This window comes from Hylobates moloch, unplaced genomic scaffold, assembly GCF_009828535.3.
Source record: "Hylobates moloch isolate HMO894 unplaced genomic scaffold, HMol_V3 SCAFFOLD_4, whole genome shotgun sequence".
NCBI lineage: Eukaryota > Metazoa > Chordata > Mammalia > Primates > Hylobatidae > Hylobates > Hylobates moloch.
This window is the reverse complement of record NW_026652279.1, coordinates 67312427-67336210: the sequence shown is the minus strand read 5'-3', so window position 1 is coordinate 67336210 and position 23784 is coordinate 67312427. Positions and strand designations below refer to the sequence as shown.

Here is a 23784-nt window from a genome sequence, read left to right as displayed (position 1 = left end):
CCTTTCATCAGGATTTGAAAATATTTAAGTAGAAAATGAATGGACACACAGATCCCTACATATTGTGCATAATTTTTTTCCCTACAGGAATATCCTTGTCATTTCTTTTTCTCCAAAGAATATAAAAGAAATGCAAATATTACATACCTCTTTAAAAAATAAACTATTACAAAACAGTCAAGAGATAACAACCTTCATCTTGCAGAAACCAAATAGCCAGCAATTTATGTACCTAAAAATCCTGAAACAAACGTACATCAAAATGGTTACGTATTGATTTTTGAGACGGAGTCTTGCTCTGTTGCCCAGACTGGAGTGCAGTGGCGCGATTTCGACTCACTGCAACCTCTGCCTCCGGGGTTCAAGCGATTCCCCTGCCTCAGTCTCCAGCGTAGCTGGGACTACAGGCGCGTGCCACCACACCCGGCTTTTTTTTTTTTTTGTATTTTTAGTGGAGAGGGGGTTTCACCATGTTAGCCAGGATGGTCTATATTGCCTGGCCTCGTGATCCGCCCGCCTCGGCCTCACAAAGTGCTGGGATTACAGGCGTGAGCCACCGCGCCGGGCCCCAAATGGTTATCTTTGAGAGGTCCTGTTAGATCTCATTTTCTTCATCTTGTTTCTTTTTAGTATTTTTCACATTTTCTACAACAAATGCATTTTTCTTTTGTAATCACAGTCCCCCCTACAACAAATATACAATTCCGTTTCACATATGTAACAGTGATAAACATTTTAGAGATTAAGGCTTCACTCTCATCTGAACTACTGAGAAAATTTAGGAAGCGAATTTCCCCCTTGTCTTTAACTTACAAGAATTGCCCCAGTGTATTGTTCCTGTAGTCATGCTGCCTAAGTCGGCCAGAATTCTAGAGGGTCCCCATCCCTGAGCAAAAAACAAACAAACAAACAAAAAGAAAAGAAGAATATTAGAATAATCTACCTTAAAAAAAATCTTGCTTCTCTAAAGAAGAAGAGAAAGAAAGAAAGAAAGAAAGATAGAAAGAAAAAAAGAAAAAAAAAGAAAGAGAAAGAGAAAGAAGGAAAAAAAGAAACCCATGCACAAGACCTGAGATCTCTGAATCTCAGTTGGGACACTGGAGAAAGAAAAGGAACAGCACCATGGATTGGCAACACATTTTATATAGGTATAAAGGTAGGCCTTGCTCGAGATTTGTCCGGGATCCTCCAGCTTATCTCCGGACGCTCCAGTTGCCTAGTTACGAGAACACGCTACCTCGAGCTCCGCCTCCTTCTTCTAGAGTACTCCCCTTTCTCCTTTCCTAGTCTCGCGCAGGGGCGGGTAGCCAGGACTCTTCAGCCACTCAGAGGTCTCCACTGCAGAACCTCAACCGATGATTGGAGGAGCGCAGTACGAGCGTTGCCTGGGGAACGCCTTCCGCGCCTCGAGGTAACGTCAGCACGTCGACGCCGGGCTTTTCTTTAGCCGGGTCCCGCTAACTCGGCTAAGGTGTCTGCGTCTTTGGTCAGGCTGTTCCTTGGCTAAGAGGGCAGTCGTCGCAGACCCACACGGTTAGCAGGTCTTAGTGCTCGGGCCGACCGCCTTCACTTCCCTCCCGGCTTTTCCTCCCGACTTATCCGCTTTAGGGGCGTCTCGGAGTGGCGGAGGCCCCCGGGGAAGAGCGGGGTGCCGGTGTCAGCTCCGGGCTCGGATGGAAAGTGGCGGGAGGGGCGACCCGGGATGTTCAGTCTGATGGCCAGTTGCTGCGGCTGGTTCAAGCGGTGGCGGGAGCCCGTCAGGTAGGCTGGAGCCAGCTGCCCTGGCGGTCCTAGGGGTTGGGGATGGCTGCGCCCCAGGGGCGGAGCGCCGCCTCTTCCCCGCGCCTGGACGAGTCTATCCCAGGCCGCAAGGGATGCTTTCATTCCCAGGGTGTCCCGGGAGGGAGAGATTGGAGGATGTAGCCTTGTTGTCTGGTCGACTTTCCGTTGCGATTGACAATGCTTATCGTTGTTATATTTTAAATAGGTTTGAATTTGTTAAAAAGTGTGTATGTGTGGAATTGAGAACTATCCATTGTGTGTTTTTCCTCTGAAGCTTTTGTAATGGAAATTCTTTTAAAAAGAGGGGGACATGGAATATAGTTTTCATAATATGCGCACATTCCATTCCAAGTCACACCTCCACACACCCCCACACAGTTGTATTTGAGGACGTGGGCTTGAAATCTGGCTCCACTACTTAATAATTATATGACTCCACCATTTTGGCCCCACCTTTCTTAAATAGTAAATGAGAGTGATAATACTCTGTGCTTTAGAAATATTGTATTCAATGAGAACAAGTGATAGATAGTGTTTTCTTAACTAATGTAGCTTCCAATTTTCATACGGTCTCTAGTAAAACCTTTTAATTGAAAGGGTCCACTTTTTAACATTTCATTTTGAAATGCTGGAAGTATTAATAATTAGTACCTGTTACTTGATATTCATTCAGTCAACAAATATTTATTAAGACAATACCTTGTGCCAGGCACTGTCTTAGGAAATAATCAGTGAAATTGATGCTTTTGAAACTGAGGCCCAACCTATAAAGGGACCTTGTGTTTGTTATATAAATAATGTTGACTTCACATAGTTCTAGTCTGGAATTGGGCCAAGGGTAAGATAAAGCAAAGTTTTTTTTTTTTAATTGTTAACATTTTAAGTATATTTGCCATGAGAATGAACTATCCTTTAAAGAATGAATCTGAAAAGCTACACTTACACATTATAACAGAAAATACGTGTCTAGATTGGAAAAAAAGTAACTTTAAATGATACTAGAGATTCTTCCGCATTATTAGCTCTTAACTGAATTTGAATATTTTAAATATAAGTAGTAAGATCAACTCTATAAGTCAAAGATGGGCTGGGTGTGGTGGCTCACGCCTGTAATCGCAGCACTTTGGGAGGCCGAGGCTGGCCGATCTTTGGAGCCCTGGAGTTCGAGACCAGCCTGGGCAATATGGCGAAACCCCGTTTCTACAGTAAAATAAACGGGCACGGTGACGCACGCCTGTAGTCCAAGCTACTTTGGAGGCTGAGTCAGTAGGATCACTTGAGCCTGAGAGGCGGAGGTTGCAGTGAGCCGAGATCACTGCACTCCCTGGGTGACACAGTGCAACCCTGTCAAAAAAAAAAAAAAAAAAAAAAAAAAGAAAAAAGTCAGAGAGTAGTTTTAGGTGCATAGATTCTGATTTATTTGTTTTAATTATATTCTGGTCTAATTTCACAGTATCTACTAAGACTTGAGGGTCATTCATAATAGTTGGCCCGTCATTTTCCTCCGTGTCTGCTTTTAAGAAATGTATTTGGTTTCTGTGAAGGCATATAACTTAACGTTCTTTTAACTAAAAACAGTGAAAACGTGTAATTCAAAGAAGGAGTGTTCAATTTAATTCATCATTCTTAGTCTTTGCTTTTCTTAGCAGTTTTTGTATATATACTCTCTGGGATGATTTGTTTAAAGAAAAGACAGAGTTCAGAGAAAGGAGAATGTATTGATTTCCAAGTAGAACAGATAATTGAATTTTCTTAATAAAGCATTATTAAAATTTAGCCGCATAACCCAGAGTGTATTTTCTTCTTTAATAAGCACCATCTAGATTTGTCCTGTCCAGTAGGGTAACAACGAACTACATGTGGCTATTGAGCATTTGAAATGTGGCTGGTCTGAATTGAGATGCTGTAAGTGTATGTTTAATACATAGTGGGCTTTGGAGAAAGATTTATTATGCAAAAAAGTCAGCATCTTATCAGTCTTTTAAAAGTATGATTACATGTTGAAATGATAACTTTTGCATATGCTAGGTTAAATAATATATTAGAATTAACTTTTACTTTTTAAAAAATGAGATTACTAGAGAATTTCAATGTATATGTGGCTTATGTTACATTTCTATTGGATCTTACTGCTCTAGATCATAGCCTAATATAAAGCACATAGGTAAACATCTCAATTTGGATAACTGTCAAAGGATTTGAACACAAATTGGATTACACCTGTCTTCTAAGTCCCCTTGTTCAATGCCTGATTTATAATAGTGGCTGAATAAATATTTGCCAAATATTGTATATAGTTTGATTTTTCTTAGTAATAATCATCCTGAAGTAAATAACATTAGCAAGTAGTTCCATTTATTTTACCGGAATAAATGAGAGGTGAGCAAGCTAATTTTAAAAACAAAATTTTGTGCTTTTATGGTATTCTCTATTTTTTCAACAGAAATTGCCTGTTTGATTATTATGTATGTATTTGTTTTCTGTAGAATTTATTAAGATTCCTCTTCATGTTTATATTTTATGAAGATAAAATGTGAAGAGTGAATTTGTAAAAGAGATGATGATGGTTATTAATATACTATATTTGAGATTACTTTGCAGATTTGTTTAGTACATTCTGTATCCATTGTATTTGTCCACCTAGATCCTCTCCTAGTGAGCATATTATTCCAGACATTGGAATCAGGGATTAGATTTGTGTGATAAGGACAAGGCAGGAGTCAGAGATCAAGTGTTAAGGCACCAGTCTAGGTCAGGAGTCAAGATCTTATAAAAGTTTAACGCTTGATCCCCCTTAGTGGAGTACTGAACCCCACTTATTTGGGGTTTGGTATGGCCCGTTCATGAATTTTGGTTCAGTTTGGTACGGCTCCATTCATGAATCAATGAATGTGGAAATAAACTCTTGAAACTTTTATTGTTCCTAAGTTTATCTTTTAAAAATATGTTACCAAATTGCTCCTCAGAAAGGATTAAAAAAAAATAACACAGTTTCTGCTCCTACCAACAATGCATTGGAGTGCCTTTTTCACTGAGAAAATCAGGAGTCATCGATTTTTCATCTTCTTCAGGTTATAGGGGAAGCTGCTTTCTGCTTTGAGTTTCTGTTGTGGTTTTTTTTTTTTTTTTTTTGAATACTAGGAAGATTAATTTTTTTTCCTTGCGCATTTTTGTTTCTCTCAGCAATTACTGTTGTGTTTTTTTCTATTGGGGCAGGTGTGTTTTCTTACTGAATTTTTAAAAAGAAATTTTAAGTGTTTGTCGTAGCTACTCTTTCTCTGTAATACAATTGACACTTGAACAATGCAGGATTTAGGAGCACTGAACCCCACCTTGCCAGCACAGTCAGAAATCCACATATAACTTTTGACTTCCAAAAAACTTAATTACTAATAGCCTTCTGTTGACTAGAAGCCTTACTGATAACATGAATAGTCAGTTACCACATATTTTTTATGTTATATGTATAATTTATTGTATTCTTAAAATAAAGTTAGAGGAAAGGAAATGTTAAGAATGTCATAAGGGGCTGAGCGCGGTGGCTTACGCCTGTAGTCCCAGCACTTTGGGAGGCTGAGGTGGGCAGATCACTTGAGGTCAAGAGTTCAAGACCAGCCTGGCCAACATGGTGAAACCCTGTCTCTACTAAAAATACAAAAATTAGCTGGGTGTGGTGGCGGGCACCTGCAATACCAGCTACTCGGGAGGCTGAAGCAGGAGAATCACTTGAACCTGGGAGACAGGTTACAGTGAGCTGAGATTGTGCCACTGCACTCCAGCCTGGGCGACAGAGCAAGACTCTGTCTCAAAAAAAAAAAAAAAAAAATTAAAAAGAAGAAAAAACATATTGACTATTAAGTGGAAGTGGATCATCATAAAAGTCTCCATCCTTATCCTCTTCCCATTGAATAGGCTGAGGAGAAAGAGGAAGAGGGTTCGGTCTTACTGTATCAGGGATTGCAGAGGCAGAAGAGGTGGAAATGGAGGCTGGGGAGGCAGAGGAGGCAGGAGAGGAAAGGCACACGTGTAACTTTCATCAAAAACAAATTTGTGTATAAGTAGAGCTGTGCAGTTCAAACGTGTGTTGTTCAAGGGTCAGTTGTATAATATTGCAAGTATTTTCTTTCCATTTGTTATATTTTCAACTTTTTGTGATTTTTAAATATAAATATTTAAAATTTTTGAATTCAGGCTGGGTGTGGTGACTCACACCTGTAGTCCTAGCACTTGGGAAGATTGCTTGAGCCTAGGAGTTTGAGATCAGCCTGGGCAATATAGTGAGACCCCGTCCGTACAAAAAAGTTATAAAAAATTAGCCGGAAGTAGTGGCATGTGCCTGTAGTCCGAGCTACTTGGGGGGCTGAGGCAAGAGGATCGCTTGAGCCCAAGAGGTGGAGGCTGCAGTGAGCCAAGCTTGCCCCACTGCAGCCTAGCCTGGGCGACAAAGTGAAACCCTGTCTCAGTCAATCAAACAATCAATCAATAAGACTAAATAAAAATTTTAAATTCAAATATATTACTCTTTCAGTGTAATGTTTAGAAAGTTCATCAGCATTCCAAGATTACATTCACATATACTTTTTTCTTGTAGTTTTATATTTTCATTTTTAACATTAAAAAATGTTGATCTATTGCAATCTATTTAGCCTATAAGGAGCAGCCTTCATCCTGAGTACAGGACACAAGGTGTGTGAAGCTATGATGCTCAGTAAATCTCTGGGCCTTATAGCAGATTCTAACCCTTAAACATTCTCATCTACACATTTTGAGCTCCTGTTATTTATAACATAGCATCTTGGTGATGAAATAGTACATGTAAAATATAATGATCGAATATGCAAGAGGTGAAAGATGATTTTTAAGATTTTTAACAAGTATCAGGAAAGAAGATTTTAGAAGGGGTGTAATTTTACCTGGATCTTGAAGAAATTTATGCAACAAATTTTGCATACAAATTTTGGCAACAAAATTCTTTGTTTATATGAAAATGTACATGTTATATAACTCCTTATATATTATGCATATATAACTAACAAAAATATTTTTACTATTATTTAACCAAAAAGAAAGATATAATGAGTACCATATGCCTGCCAGGTTTTATAAATATTAATCTTTAGTCATCATATTTCAATTTTATTTTAATAAGTAGGTAACAAATCCTTGAAACTTCCTGCCCCCATTCATCTCCCACCATTCTTCCACAGAGTTAACCTTTAATTGGAACTGATTTCTTGCCCATGTATGTTTTTTCAGCATCACAATACAACCTATCAAAGCTTTACTTCAAATTTATTAGTAAATTGTTTGCTGTGTCCAAGTCTAAAATAAGATACAGTACACAATGTTTCTAGTGGTCTGTTATGTCCTCTTTGCTATGAACTTTTTCATTGAGGGAATTCTTAGCTCCCTAATACCACCATTCTTGGCCTAAATAAATATAACTATAAATCTAGACCATTTATAGAAATTGCTGAGTTCTTAGTTTTCCAGTTAAGCTGTATGTACAGATTAGCGAGGATTAGCTATTGTGCTGTATGCTGAACTGGAATATTTTACATCTCTTTTTATCCGCCTAGTTCTTCTTGATTATGCATAGTAAGAATTTTAGAATTTTAAGATAGAAAAGGACCTAGAGACATTCTTATTCTACCCCCTTATATTTTAGAGATGAAAAAATGGACACTAAGAATTTGACTTGATCAGGGCTTAAAAGCAGGCTATAAACCCAAGTTTGGCCTTCTCACTATTTATTCATGCTCAGTAAATTTAGATAATGATTTTGCTGTAATATGGGGTTCTAGATCTGAATTGAAATGTCAGAAAATAGTGTACTTCTGCAATAAAATCACACTACTTTTTCAATACTTTTTTTCTATCAATTTGTCGTATAGTGATTTTTTAAAATTCTCACATATGTATCGTAAAACCGTGTTCTAGTCTTTTTTGTATATGTATTTGTTACTTCTAGAATTTGTATGTTTATGTTAAAATTTAGAATTTGCTCCATGTAGTTTTAAATATTGTAGATAATAGAGTTCCGATGTGTCAAACTTTGATATTTGTGTTTTTAGCGAAATGTTTTCTTTGACTTGCATAATATTTTTGAAGTTAGAAACAGTTTTTATGGGCCAGGCATGGTGGCTCGCACCTGTAATCCCTGCACTTTGGGAGGCCGTGGCGGATGGATCACTTGAGGTCAGGAGTTCGAGATGAGCCTGGCCAACATAGTGAAACCCCGTCTCTACTAAAAATACAAAAAATTAGCCAGGCGTGGTGGCAGACTTCTGTAATCCCAGCTACTTGGGAGGCTGAAGCAGGAGAATTGCTTGCACCCAGGAGGCAGAGGTTGCAATGAGTCAAGATCCCACCACTGCACACTCCAGCCTGGGTGACAGAATGAGACTCTGTCTCTCAAAAAAAAGGAATAGCTTTTATGTAATTATCATATTGAAAGTATTATCTTCCTTAGTTAAAAGATGAGGAAGTTTAGACTTGTAGGTGTTCAAATGTTTGCCATAATGTCATTCAGGAAAGATTCAGAATTTAAATGTTTTCTAAGTTCAATCCTCCCTAATGCCATGATGCTTATATTTCTGATTTTTTTTTTTTTTTTTTAATAGAGACAGGATCTCACCATATTGCCCAGGTTGGTCTCAAACTCCTGGGCTCAAACAGCCCTCCTGTCTTGGCCTCCCAAAGTACTGGGGTTACAGGCATAAGCCACTGTGCCTGACCAGTATTTCTGATATATTAATATGTATATCTGTTATATAAAAAGGAATTCTGAGATAAGATATTCTCATGTTCTCACTTAGGAGATCTATTATATACATTGTGTTGACTTGAACAATATTAATTATTAGCTCCTGGAGTATGGAAGTCTTCACTTGCTTCGGCGGATAGCTAAAGTGATGTAAAACAGACCTTTGGATCTCTTAATCTCTATCTTTGATTTTTTTTGTTTTTACTAAGAATTATTTCAGTTTTTTCTTTTGTAATGGAGATTTTATTTGTCATGTTGAGAATAAGTATACAGACATTTCAAATTGTACACAATTCTTAACATACATACCAAAAATCTAGAAAACCTCTATTGTAATTCCTTTTTCTGAGACGGTCTCGCTCTGTTGCCTAGGCTGGAGTGCAGAGGAGTGATCACGGCTCACTGCAGCCTTGACTGCCTGGGCTCAAGCGATCCTCCCACTTCAGCCTCCCGAGTAAGTGGGAGGTGCATGCCACGATGCCTGGCTAATGTTTTTTTTTTTTATTTGTAGAGACAAGGTCTCACCATGTTGACCAGGCATGTCTCAATCTCCTGGGCTCAAGTAATTCTCCCACCTTGGCCACCCAAAGTGCTGGGATTATAGGTGTGAGCCACTGTGCCCGGCCTCTTTTTTAAACAGTTGTTATAGTGACATTCCAGCTTAACATTTGGAGGCAAATTTTTCTTAAGAGGATTATCAAGAGCTAGTATCTATAAGTGTTTGATAAGCTGTACACGTTCTACCAATTCACAGTTTAATAGCATATACACTATATACCCAAATTTTCAATCTTTCACAGCACATTACACAGTTATTAGGAAATTGGGACTTCTGTGACCAAAGATGTTATAGTGTACACAGTTCTGACAGGGAGAGCCGTGATCAAGGAGTGGTTTTCTTTAGGAAACAATTCTGTGAAAAAAAAAAAAAAAAAAACACGGGAATAGAAGTAATTTAAAATGTTCAAGACATTAAATGCAGGATTCTGACTCTGTATGGCCATTTAGTGTATTTTGTATTACAATATATAAAAACGAAGCCCCCATCTATGGAATGTTAAGCTGACATCCAAGACAGTCAAAACTTCCTGTAATTCAATATTCCATACTGTTTTCTGGTTTCACCAAAAAATAAACAACCAGAGAATTATTTCACCTCCTGAAAAAACTTAACAATGGAATGAGATGGGAGTTCCTGCTTCTTAAAAATGTTTCTAGAGCTACTGAAAAACTTGCACTTACAAAACAGTTGATAAAAATACCCTGGATTGTACAAGAAGGGAGACAGGGACTACTGATAAGATATGGTATATGATATTAATCAGACTTGGCTTCTTTCTCTCCTGCTTCATCAGAGGTTGGAGTCTCCTCGGTTTTAGTTTCTTCGTTTTCTGCAGGTAAATCTTCTTTAGTTTCTTGGTTAGCCACTTTGGCCTGTTTTCCCTATGCTCCCCTTTTCCCATTTGTTTGCATTTTTTTTTTTTTTTAAATCTGAAGATTTATCCTTTCCTGATGCCTCTTTGGCTTCGTTTCCACTTCTGCAGGAGCAGGTTTAGCCGACAAGTGCACAGATCTCCTCTTGGGCTCTTCCTTCGCCACCCCTTCGGCTGAACTGACCTTCCTCTTGGGCATCTTGGCGGCGGGAAGGGCACTTGCTGGGCACCTGTGGGCCACGGCGCTGAGAGCCTTCGCGAAGCTGGGCTGCCTGGCTACTGGCACTCCTCCCGCCGCCCGAGCTGCTGAGACCCCTATTTCAGTTTCGAAAGTCTTCCTGTTAATTAGTACCTTGAAACCATGAGCATGTAAGCTTTTTCAGAAAACTTCAGCCAATTTGATATATGTGGATTTAATTACATTCTTTAATATGAACTATTTTGATGTGAAGATTTATATAAATTAGCTTCATTATAGTACTTTCTCAATCAAACATTATGTATTTTAATTTTACTTAGTATTTACTCAGCAAATGGGGGTCAGAAAATGTTTGTTGTTTCTTTCAGTAAAGAAGCCTACTGTGTGCCCAGCACATTTGATACAGACGCTACAGAGCTGATAAAGAGAAGTTCTGGTAGAGGAGCCTGTATAAAAAGTAGCCAGGGATGGTTGTGAAGGGCTGGGGGAATACTCGGCATAGAAGGAATCCTCTGCATGGCAGGCCTCCTGGGAGTGGCAGAAGTGGGGGCTGCCAAATTGAGACTTGATTCTCTATAAGGATTTTAAGCAGAAGAATGCTGCTATGGTTAGATTTTTTTTTTTTTGGAAACAGTCTCACACTGTCACCCAGGCTAGAGTGCAGTGGCATGATCCCAGCTCATTGCAGCCTTATTTAATTTTCATTATATCCCTTTAGAGTGGCTATTGTTATTATCCTATTTCATTCATGAACTTCTGAGAAGTAATGTGTCATATAGCTTAGAAATGGCAAATCTGGCACTTGAACTCAGGTCTCTAACACCAAGTTTGTGGCTACATTTCAGAGTACCCATAATACCTCTTATGTTACTTATTACTAGTATAACATACTGTAAATCTTATAATACTACAGAGTCCTTTGTATCTCAGCCTTTCTAGTAATCAAAGACCCAGGGATGACTATAATAGGAGTGAGGAGATCACTTTCAACTTCTGGAAAAGTTACATCATTAATTATCTGATAATACAGTTTGAGTATCTCTTTTTTTTGTTTTGTTTTTTTTGAGACAAAGTCTCGCTCTGTCGCCCAGGCTGGAGTGCAATGACACGATCTCAGCTCACGGCAACCTCCACCTCCTGGGTTCAAGTGATTCTCCTGTCTCAGCCTTCTGAGTAGCTGGGATTGCAGGTGTGTGCCACCAAGCCTGGCTAATTTTTTTTGTATTTTTAGTAGAGATGGGGTTTCACCATGTTGGCCAGGCTGGTCCCAAACTCCTGACCTCAAGTTTTCCACCTGCGTCGGCATCCCAAAGTGCTGAGATTACAGGCGTGAGCCACTGTGCCTGGCCCAGTTTGAGTATCTCTTAGCTGAAATGCTTGGGACCTAAAATTTGTCAAATTTTTAATTTTTTTTTTATTTTGGGACATTTGCATATATATATATATATATGTTATATAGTGAAGTATCTTGGGAATGGCCTCCAAGCCTAAACACAAATTTCATTTATTGTATATACAATAGCCTGTAAGTAATTTTATAAAATATTTTAAATAATTTTGTGCATATAACAAAGTTTCGATTGCAACCTGTCACATGAGGTCAGGTGTGGAATTTTCCACTGTGGTGTCATATTGGTGCTTAAAAAATTTAGGATTTTGGAGCGTTTCAGATTCCAGATTTTTGGACTAGGGATGCTCATTTACTGGTTCCTTAAGTAGAAGTATGTCAAATTCCCTTTAGACTCACTACATAGTTGTATTGAGTTGTGACTATGTTCTTCTTTTGTTTAAGGCTGCTATACTGAGATATGCTCTTATCCCCTTGTTTATCAACTCATAATGTGATTGGTATTTTCTTGTGCAGTGTTCTGAGTCTGGAATCCCTTCATCTTCCTTCTGTTTTTACCTTTTCCTTGCTTGGCTAACTTCTCACTTTAAGAACTTAGGTTAGGCATTACCTTAAGAAGCTTTTCTGACCTTCTGCCTTAGCTTTGGACTGGATAAAGTCCCCTTGTTCTGTATCCCTTTATCATCTTACATATATAGCTAAACATTTTAAACTTTCATAGTGTCAGAATGTATTTGTATTTATGTTTTAGTCACTCTCACTAGAGGTTGAGCACTTCAGGACAGAAAAGATGTCTGAGGCATTTTTGTGTCCACAATGCTTAATGCGCTTTAATTGTATTACCATCTGACCAAATGATTAAATGATTGATTTTATTGCTAGTGTCAACTTTTGTAGACACTGTAAACCTTAGAGTACTGTATATTATTTTTTCAATTTGAAGGGCTAATGTATTTGATCAAATAATCATCAGACTAAAAGATATTGGCAATCTTTCATCTTTCTGTTGTCATACAGCACCACAGCCAAACTGTTCCCAATAATAATTTACCATATTTTTGTATGTATGTATGCATGCATGTATGAATGAATTAATGAATGAATGACAGGGTCTCATTCTGTTGCCCAGGCTTCAATGCAGTGGTGCAGTCATGGCTCACTGCAGCTTCAGTGGGCTCAAGTGATCCTCCCACCTCAGCCTTCCAAGTAGCCAGGACTGTAGGCACACATCACCATTCCCAGCTAATTTTTTAAAAACGTTGTTGTAGAGACAGAGTCTCATTATGTTGCCCAAGCTGGTCTTGGGCTTCAGTGATCCTCCTGCTTCGGCCTCCCAGAGTGCTGGGACTACAGGTGTGAGCCACCATGCCCTTCCAATTTATCATATTTTAAAAAGCTATAGCTACGTGTGCGTTATAAACTTGGTTAAATAAATTATACCTCTTTATAGAAGTTTGAGTTTTAGGTGAATGTTAACCTTTTAATCATATTCTATCCTGAAAGTATAAATTTAATGTTTTGTTATCAGGCTTTGCAGTAATCCATGCTGTGATTTTTATTTGTACTGCCTGTTAGTTATGTTTATTCAGTAATGCTTTAATTCCCTAAAACATTTAATTAAAGCCTTTTTTCAAGAATAGGACGTAGTCTTAAAAATTAACTGGTTGCAAAGGTAGTAAAAGTGAAAATAGAAATAGAATTATTTTATGCCAGTCTCAACACTATTATAATTCTCTAAAGTGATTTTCTTCTTTGAAGGACATTTTTGTTTGTTTGAGCCTAATAACCTATAAATAAAGACAGACTCTTAAGGTAAAAGCTAATTTTCTTGGTGGCTTTAAGAACAGTGTTTCAGAATGCATAGTGTATATGTATTTAGATGTTTGTTTTTTTAAAAAACTGAAATCTTGACAAGAATGGAGAAAAACGTGAGGTGCTCTATGTAATAGAGAACAAGGAGTTATTTTTCATAAAAAGGTGTATCAGGGAATTTTTACTTTGACTCATAAGGAATGTGAAAAGGTTTCGTGATGTTTCCAGGAACTGCCGACTCAGTTGATGCTTATTTGTTTATTTGTGGTATTGTCTTCTCTGAGTTCCAGGGTGGGCTCTGTGGCCTGCTGTCTATCCTTATGACTGCCCACTGCTTCCCCTAATTTATAACAGTTATCTCATGTTACTGTAATTACCTCTGCAGTGCCTTTTTTCTTGCTAGGCTGTAAGGCTTATGAGGCCTAAGAATTGTGGATATTTGTTTGCTACTATGTAATGAGTGCTTAATATTTGTGGAATAAATGATGTAAACTAGTAGAAAACAGGGATTTACTCCCCCAAAGTAATTGCTCTCATTCATGGCAATGTTTAAAGCACTGTAGATCTTGAAATGCATTGTATACATAAAGAACAATTGAGTTAGCTTTAATATTAGCATTACTTTAGTCCAATTCATTATATCTCTAGTAACTTGAATTATCTAAAATATTTATTTTATCATTGTATTTTATTTTATTTTATTTTATTTTTTGAGACAGCATTTCACTCTGTTGCCCAGGCTGGAGTACAAGTGGTACAATCTCGTCTCACTACAACCTCTACCTCCTGGGTTCAAGCGATTCTCACAGCTCAGCCTCCCAGGTAGCTGGGACTACAGGCGTGCGCTGGCACGCCTGGCTAATTTTTGTATTTTTTTTTTTTTTTTTGTAGTGACAGGATTTCACCGTGTCGTCCAGGCTAGTCTCGAACTCCTGAGCTCAAGTGATCTGCCCTCCTCAGCCTCCCAAAGTGCTGAGATTACAGGAATGAACCACCAGGCCTGACCTGGCTTGTTTTATTTTATTTTATTATTTTATTTTATTTTTGAGATGCAGTGTTGCTCTGTTGCCCAGACTGGGGTGCAGGGGCGTGATCTTGGCTCATTGCAACCTCTGCCTCCTGCGTTCAAGTGATTCTCCAGCCTCAGCCTCCTGAGTAGCTGGGATTACAGGTGTGTGCTACCATGCCCAGCTAATTTTTGTATTTTTAGTAGAGATGGGGTTTTGCCATGTTGCTCAGGCTGGTCTCGAACTCCTGAGCTCAAAGTGATCTGCCCACCTCAGCCTCCCAAAGTGCTGGGATTACAGGCGTGAGCCACCACACTTGGCCTGTTTTAGTTTTGAGACAAGGTCTTGCTCTGTTGCCCAGGCATCAGTGCAGTGACACAATCATGGCTCACTACAGCCTTGACCTGCCAGGCTCAAGCAGTCCTCCTGTCTCAGCCTCTGGAGTGGCTGGGACTACAGGGATGTGCCTCCGTGCTTTGCTAAGCTACTCATTTTAAATGCTACGTTATCCATCTTCTCTGGATAGTCATTTACTATATTTTATTTTGGAAGTTATTTTGTACTTCAATTTTGTTCTTTGATATTTGATAGTTCTATGAATTACTTAATTCATAATTATTAATTCTTAAAACAAAATAATAAAATTATATTCTTAGTATCTTGGAGCTTCCTTAGGAAGTAAATTCATGTTTTTCATGGCTGATAATGCAGGTACATTTCCAGACGGATAGAGGTTCCTAGACCTTGCCTACTACCTCTTCTCCATAAATCTATAATCTGCTGTGGGTCTTTGTGGCATTCCCACTGGCTTTGCCACTAGCCAATTGAGAATGGGGCCCTGGAGTGCTGCTTATTGTGATTTACCTTATTCTCACACTGAGTCAAGTATAGACACAACTTCTGTTTATTTCCCATGCTAGGTATGGGATGGTTGAAACATCTAGAAAAGATAAAGCCTTCTAGATAGCAAAGGAAATTAACATGGAATTCATTTTACTCAGTAGAAGTCAGAATCCTCACAATGGCCTATGGGCTCACATGAACTGGTCTCTGATGTGTCTCTGACTTCCTTCTTCCTATTCTTCTCCTTTCTCACTTGGTTTCATCACAGTGGCTTCCTTGCTGATTCTTGGACCTTCCTGTATTTCTGTACCTAAGTGTCTTTGCACCAGCTATTCTCTCTTGCCCCGAATATATGCATGACTCACTCCCTCCTTCAAGTCCTTGCTCAGATTTTACCTTCCGAATGAGGTCTGCCTTGACCGCCCTATATAAAACTGCCCCCACCTCCCACCCCCAACCTTGATCCCTTGTACTCTACTCTACTCTGTTTTTTTTTCCCGTAGTACCTAATCACCTTCTAATGTACTATAAAACTTACACTTTATTATTTATCATATTATTAATGTCTGTCTTTTGTCATTAAAATGTAAGCTTAATAAGGAAGAGTTTCTTTATTTGTTTTTGTTTGTTTTATTATGGTAGTGGTTGCTGTAATAAACAAGTGTGTCTCAAATACCTAGAACACTGGTGTCTGGTATATAGAAGATGGTCAGTGATTATTTATTTAAGAAATTATCAATTTGGCTTTTGCCAGACTGAGTTTGTTCTTTCCCAGCTTGTGACCCATAACTAGACTGCCTCATACTCTCACCTCTGTCTTCTTTGTTATGTGGCTCCTTCGACTACACCTGATTTTTTTTTTACAAGTCTAAATCCAAGAGAGCAAAGCCTAGAGAAATGAAAGGACACCCTTTACGGCTATCTAAATTCTGTTTTCAGCCCTCCATGGGATGATTGCTAAAGAGGAGTAACTATACTCCATAGGAGATTGGCCATACTCTATGGTCTAAATATGGCAGCTGTGTTAAGCTGTGGCTTTCTTTTTCTGGGCATTCCCAAGGCAGTTTTCATTTTCAAATCCGTGGTGGTAATGGACTGTCTCACCTGTTACATTGTGCAGAGTTCAACCTAGAAAAGAAATGACTATATAGTGGTAAACAGAATCACCAAGTTAACAGGACTAGGACCAGTATAATAGGTTTGTTCCTTTATACCTGTCCCACATTTAAATCCCTACCAGTCAGGTGAATTAGGTTCTGGTTCTGAGTCTGTAACTGATTCATTGTGTGACCTTTGACCAGATTACTTAATTTATCTGAACTTATGTTTCTTCAGTTTTTAAGTTGAACTAGATGTTTTTTTTTTTTTCCTGTGGAGTTTAGCTGTATCATGAGAAATATTTTAAACTTTACAATTATAGTAACCTTCTCTCAAAATGTTAGCACTTCATAATCATGTTATTATATATAAATTTATATTTGGTAAGATGCTACGTATTTAAAAACAGTTATGTACTTTCATAAGATAAACAGATTCGTGATATTTGTTAGCTTTCAATAAACTAGAAAATTGAGTCTTTAGCCATGATAGATAACTCAGAGTTAGATTGTCTCCCCACCTCCCTTTCTATCTTCCTTCTTTCCCTTATTCTCTGTCCTTTGGATTATCTATTGTACAGTTTTACTTTATTTGCTTAGAGAACGAAAGGATGATCCTTTAAAGGTATTTTTCATGAATTTGCTTTTGAATCTATATTTTATTCATCATTGTACTCCCTAGCATCCAACAGATTTTCTTGTGCTTAATAGGTGTTCCTTAAATGTTGATTGAATTAATGAATTTGCATTTATTTTTCCTCAATACTAAATAAAGAAAGTGATTTTTAAATTTCTATTATTTTAAGAAAGGTGACTCTTTTGATGGTGGGACTTGATAATGCTGGTAAAACCTCAACAGCAAAGGGAATCCAAGGAGGTAAGCTGAAAACATTTATGTGCTTTCTGAACTCTATTAAATTATTCTGAATTATTTATTTTGTTAAGTTGCTTTATTCCTTATTAATTTGGTACAGATACTGTGCACTGTATTACTTTATATTCTTAGTATATTTGTGACTCATGTGGCGAATAGGCTCTGTCTTAATGGGACCAGACTATTATGTTGCAGATTTGAATACATGCAGAGATGCAGAGGCTCCTTGATGCCTTTGATCTGCTAAGAGGGAATAGTATCTGTATTCTAGACAATAGGAAGGAAAATTTAAAAAGATGAGCTGCCCCTGCTTTTAAGAATACTCATCTTCTACTTATATTTTCCTGGCCAGAAGTTAGTCACATGCCTATGCTTAGATGAAAGAGAGGTATAGTTAGCCAGCATAGTTCTCTTTGAATCTCTTGATGCTTTTTTTCAATATAAGTAATTTTTATAATTAAATCTATATCATTAAACAGCTTTATATCATACATACTGCATCTCATTGAATATTGAATATATATCATACATATTACATCTCATTGAGTGTATCTCATTGAATGCTGCCTAGTCTTTTTTTTTTTTTTTTAATTTTTAATTTATTAGTTGCTTTTTGGTAGAGATGGGGTCTCCCTGTGTTGCCCAAGCTGGTCTGGAATGCCTAGCCTCAAGCTATTCTGCCTTGGCCTCCAAGAGTGCTGGGATTACAGGCATGAGCCACCACGCCCAGCCCGGCCAGGTAATCTTAATTTAATGCTTTGTGCTACAATATAGTAGTATCTATGCTAGTGACTTTGTTGGGCACCTAGAATGTTGGGCATCTAAAGTAAGTCCCCAACCCCGGGGCCGTGGACCAACATCTGTCTGTGGGCTGTTAGGAACCAGCCCACAAAGCAGAAGGTAAGCAGCAGGCCAGTGAATGAAGCTTCGTCCGTATTTACACCCCCTCCCCATTACTCACATTACTGCCTGAGCATTGCCGCCTGTCAGATCAGTGGTGGCATTAGATTCTTAGGACCATGAACCCTATGTTAACTGCACATGCAAGAGATCTAGGTTATGTGCTCCTTATGAGAATCTCATGCCTAATGATCTGTCACTGCCTCCCATCACCCCCCAGATGGGACCATCTAGTTGCAGGAAAACAAGCTTAGGGGTCCCACTGATTGTACATTATGGTGAGTTGTATAATTATTTCATTATATATTACAATGTAATAATAATAGAAATAAAGTGCACAATAAATGTAATGTGCTTGAATCATCCTGAAACCACCTCCATCCTCTAGTCCATGGAAAAATTGTCTTCTGCAAAACTGGTCCCTGGTGCCACTGATCTAAAGGGTAAGAATTGGGAGAAATGCATAACGTGTATTTGTTTCTGGAAACTGATGATTGCAGTAAGACATCATGCTTACTAAATAGTGGAAGGGCATTTATTAATTAACAGGTTGCAAAACTCACTGTTGGAAAAAAACATTTCTCACCTCAAATGCTACTCTGTAATGTTAAGTAAATTATCTGTTATTGTCTATGATTTTTTCTAAAGCCTATGTCTATGCTATCTTCTACGTTATATCTTCACAAGATACTCACCATCATTATTTAAACCAGTGGTCAGCAAACTTTTTCTGTAAAGAGCTGAATAGTAAATATTTTAGACCTTGCAGTCATCCAGTCTCCTTCTGAACTACAAAACTTTTACACTGTAGTGTGAAAGCAGCCATAGACAATCTGTATACAGGCTGGGCACGGTGGCTCACACCTGTAATAATCCCAGCACTTTGGGAGGCCGAGGTGGGCGGATCACCTGAGGACAGGAGTTCGAGACCAGGCTGGCCAACGTGGCGAAACCCCATCTCTACTAAAAATACCAAAATTAGCTAGGTGTGGTGGCATACACCTGTAATCCCAGCTACTCAGGAGGCTGAGGCAGGAAAATTGCTTGAACCCCAGCGATGGAGGTTGAGTGAGCCAGGATTGCACCACTGCACTCCAGTCTGGGCAACAGAGTGAGACTCTGTCTTAAAAAAAAAAAAGACAATCCGTATAGAAATGAGCATGGCCAAGCTCCATTGAAAGTTTATTTACGGCACTGAAATTTGAATTTAATATAATTTTCATGTGTTAGGAAGTGTTTTTCTTTTAATTTTTTTAGTGATTTAAAATGTAAAACACATTCTTAGCTTGTGGGCCATACAAAAACAAGTGGCAAACCAGATTTGACCTGGAGGCCATCACACCTTCTTCTAACCTTCTTCTTTTATCCATTCCTCTAAAGCCTGACATTCATGGGAGCAGGCACCTTAGAATGTGCTAATCAGATTACCTAATTTCTTATGTGTACTGGGTGTACTTAGAACATCCTCTTTCCTTTCTTTCTCTTATGTATTCCACCTCCATATATTCTAAGTTCCTTTTTCTGAGTCTAAAAAATGCTTAATGTCAAAGCTGCCTTCAACTTCGAGCCCCACCCCCATTCTCTTTTTGTCCTTCATCCCGTATTTACTCTTCAGTTTCTTACTTTGAAATTTTTTTAGGACTGTAATTTCCCTAGAACTACTTGAAACTTCCCAGATTTAAGCCTTCTCTTTCCTTTATATTTTTATGTTGTTCTCACTTACCTAACTAGAGAGAGTATCTACTGATCTTTAAAGATGTATTTTTGTCATACAGTCTCCTCTTTTATAAAATCCTTTTTAATTCCCAGCTGCCCCAACCCTTACTATCTTATTTAGTAGACTTGATCACGTCCACTTTTTTGGCCTGCTCTTCCTGATACCTACTTGGTCACTACTTAATTGCATTTTGTTTGTGTATCTCTCTACTTCAGGCTGTAAATTCTCTAAAGGCATTTTGCTTATTTTGGTGTCGCAATTGTTTAGGCCATGCGCCTAGGTCTTCTTAAAACATCTGTCTCATGGCTCCTACTTTTCTACTTATTTCTGATTCTTTTCTGACTTCTCAGCCTTCTTTTTTTTTTTTTATTTCTGTGTGAAATTGAGAAAAAGTTATCTGCTAGTTTCTTTTCAGATGTGTCTACCTGCTCTCTGACTGTGTTGCCATTGGCTAAATCCAAACCCTCAGTTTCTTTTATCTATAATGTCACAGTAGCTTTTTTCTAATTCATACTCTATTTATTTATTTATTTATTTATTTTTAATTTTTTGTAGAGATGAGTCTCACTGTGTTGCCCAGGATGGTCTTGAACTCCTGGCCTCAAGTGATCCTCCTGCCTTGGCCTCCCGAAGTGTTGGGATAGTAGGCATGAGCCATTGAGCCTGGTCATATTTTTCTGGTTTTTTAGAGACAGGGTATCACTTTGTCATCTAGGCTGGAGTTCAGTGGTGTGATCATAGCTCACTGTAATCTCAAACTCCTGGGCTCAAGCTGTCCTCCTGCCTCAGCCTCGAGAGTAGCTAGACTAAAGGTGTGTTCCACAATGCCTAACTAATTTTTTTATTCACAATAGCTTTTTTTCCCTTTTTTATTTTTAATTTTGTGAGTATATAGTAGATGTATATATTACGAGGTACATGAGATTTTTGTATAGGCATGCAATGCATAATAATATCATCGTGAAAAATTGGGTATCTATTCCCTGAAGCATTTATTCTTTGTGTTACTCTTTTAGTTGCTTTTAAATATTCGATTAAATTATTATTGACTATAGTCCTCCTGTTGTGCTTTCAAATACTAGGTTTTATTCATTCTTTCTATTTTTTTTTTCACAATAGCTTCTTAATGTAAAAGTAACACCCCTTCCTGGAACTTTACTTCTTTAAATCAAACTTCTCTTCTTCATGGTTGTCAGTAATTGCATTAGCTGGACACAGGTTCAGTTGTTCTCACAGAGACCTAAAATAACAGTGGTTCAACAAGATAGATGTTTCTTTCTTTCTCATAACAGCCTAGGCAAAAGTAGTCTAGGACAGGTTTGTCAGCTCCATCGTGTTAGTCTTCAATTCTTTGTTCTATTTTCTTTGCCATCCCCAGTGTTCTCCCTCACCTACATGTTGAAGTTAGTTCACTACAAAATGTGCATTTCAGCTAGAAGGAAAAGGTAAAGGGTAAGGGGAGGCCATCCCCCTTTCTTTTAGGAGCCGAACCAAAAGCTGCTGCATTATTTTAGTTCACATCATGACTAGAAGCAGTGGTGTTCTGGACCTGCTTTTCATACTGGCTCATATCAACTAGTGAGAGCCGATTATGCATATCTCTTCCCAACTCTATGTTTAGGTACCTCACATTGTTAGTTTGAAATTTGCCATGGTCAAAGTATTTATACTGTGGAAATTGGCAGATACCATACATGTATCAGGGTTCTTCTCCTCCAAATATTTAACAACACATCACTGGCTAGCCTTCTCTCATGGCCACCCCTAGCTGCCATAGTATTTGGGGATTATAGTTTGTTGTAAGCAGTCATGAGCCTAGGTAAAAAAAAATCTAGGATTCTCTTGACTATCAAATAGTGTTTCCTAATAGGGAACTATTGTTATTTTTGGTGCGAAAATTCTTTGTGTGGATTGGTCCCTAGCATTGTTGGGTATTAACATGTCTTCATTATATTGTAGTTATTTGTGATTTGTGAAGAGAAAAAAAACAAAAAAATTATAGTTACTCATATATATATATGTTTCATATGTAGTTATTTGTGTGTGTGTGTGTGTGTGTGTGTGTGTATATATTTCCCCAATAGACTAAAAGCTCTATGAGATCAGAAGATGGATTTTATTAATGTTTGTATTTCTAGAACCATGCATAGTACTTAGCTCATAAGAAATGCTCAAAAATTTATTGATTGTATATTTGCATTTTATCTTGGACTTTCTAGAGATGATGTCTTACCACATATACTTTACTGAAATTCTCAATTGGGGACCATGTATCTTTGTGTTCCTGGTTCTTGTATGATTTCTCATCTATAATGGGCCCTAAATACATGTACAAAGATAGATGGATAAATACACGGAAGCACAAAAGAAAAAGGGTGGACCTATGGGACAGCAGCTTCAGTTATCTCAGTGGTTTGGTGGTGTAGTATTGAGCCCTGTATGCTTTGTGCTGAATGCTAAGGATACAAAGACATAGTCCCATGTGTTGGGAAGGTATAGGCTATTGTGAAGATCAGCGGAGGACAGAATATTATGATAGAGGTAAAGATGATAGTAGAAGTAGGAGAAATCGTCAGAAAAGGATTTGTGGGGAAAGTTGTACCTGAACATTTAGTCTTAAGTTGTGAAACACAAATGCTGAGTAGGAACCAGAGGAAAGAATAGAAGGTGTTCCATGTATCAAAAGAAACAGGCTTTGAAAGTCCTGAAGACCTCTGTTTGAGGCCTGTCTCTGCCTACCATATAACCTTGAAAAAAATTCCTTAATCTGAATTGGTTTACTGGGCATATTGCCATCATTTTATCTGTACTTAAATTGCTCCCTCTGCCTAAAATACAGTTCTCCCTTCTCTGTTACAATTATGTAGCTTTTATGTGTTCACTCACAATGAAGTCTTCATTTCAAGATTTTATTTCTTCTCTGAAAGCCTTTCTAGACCATAACGTGCCCCTCCCTTTTTCACCTTCCTTCCCTTGAATTCCTACACACTATCGTCTCTAGGTCATTTTTTTTTAAAGAACATACAAATTCTGTGTTATTCCTATTAATATTCTGCTTCTCTATATTACATTGTACTTTGAGGACAGCAATCATATCTTACTCATCTTTGCACCCTTGATGCCTAACAAAGTCCTGGTACCAAGGAGGTGTTTGATACATGTTAGTTCCTTTATTCCTACTTCAGCATAGTTGATTTGTTTTCACTGATGATTGCGTGGGGTTCCTGTCTATTCATACTGAAAGACAGCTGCCTATTTTATCCGCACGAACTAGTTCTGGTTAGGCTTAGGTCACATTTTTAAATGCCTAGTATAATCTTGTTTCTGGAAAATCATGCTGCTTATATGTCTAACTTTACCTTTTCCTTTTTCTAGGTAATGAAAGTATTAGCAAAAGTACTTGTAGTGGCTCTTAACTTTCTCAGGTGCTGTGTAAACTTCACTAAGGCGCTTATCAAGAGATTGGTGTGTTGCAAGTCTGTTTCTCAGTCACACCTAAGTTTAGTGAATGCCTTTCAAATTAATCTTTGTAATAGCAAATGTTTTGCTAAATGTGGAAATAAGACCCTCTAAGCACCAGTGTTGTTCAGTAGAACTTTCTGCAATGACGGAAATGTTCTATATTGGCTCTGTCCAGTAGGATGGACCACTAGCCACATATGGCTTTTTTTTTTTTTTTAACTCTAGATGTTACCCAGACTAGTCTCAAATTCTTGGCCTCAGGTGATCCTTCTGCCTTAGCCTACCAAAGTGCTGAGATTTCAGGCCTGAGCCACTGTACCCAGCCACCACATATGGCTTTTGAACACTTGAAATGTAACTGATGCAACTGAGAACTGAATTTTAAATTTTATTTTAGTTTATTTAAATTTAAAAGGTCTCATGTGGCTTGTGGCTATTGTTTTGACCATGCAGCTCTGAACAGTGTTTTCTGTGGGATAATATTTGTAGTGGATTCCAGTGATGAAGAAAAAATAGAACAGAAAAATATGAAGTTTGAACTCTT

General features: G+C 38.1%; 1 protein-coding gene and 1 pseudogene across 12 annotated transcripts in view; one reads left to right on the top strand and one right to left on the bottom strand.

Annotated features, from left to right (window-relative positions):
* The first annotated feature begins 1368 nt into the window (after positions 1–1368).
* ARL13B (ADP ribosylation factor like GTPase 13B) overlaps positions 1369–23784 on the top strand; it is a 77114-nt gene continuing 54698 nt past the window's right edge. For 4 of the 12 annotated variants that reach the window (XR_009213158.1, XM_058437629.1, XM_058437626.1 and 1 more), the window contains exons 1-3: positions 1431–1761; positions 17094–17164; positions 17768–17900. Coding sequence is in view for 10 of the 12 variants with exons in the window: in XM_058437629.1 (XP_058293612.1) it covers positions 17126–17164; positions 17768–17900 (172 nt within the window). In the remaining 2 variants the exon portion in view is untranslated. The other 8 variants (XM_032150360.2, XM_058437632.1, XM_058437628.1 and 5 more) reach the window with 7 other exon arrangements.
* Positions 9866–10180, bottom strand: LOC116467044 (non-histone chromosomal protein HMG-14-like; annotated as a pseudogene).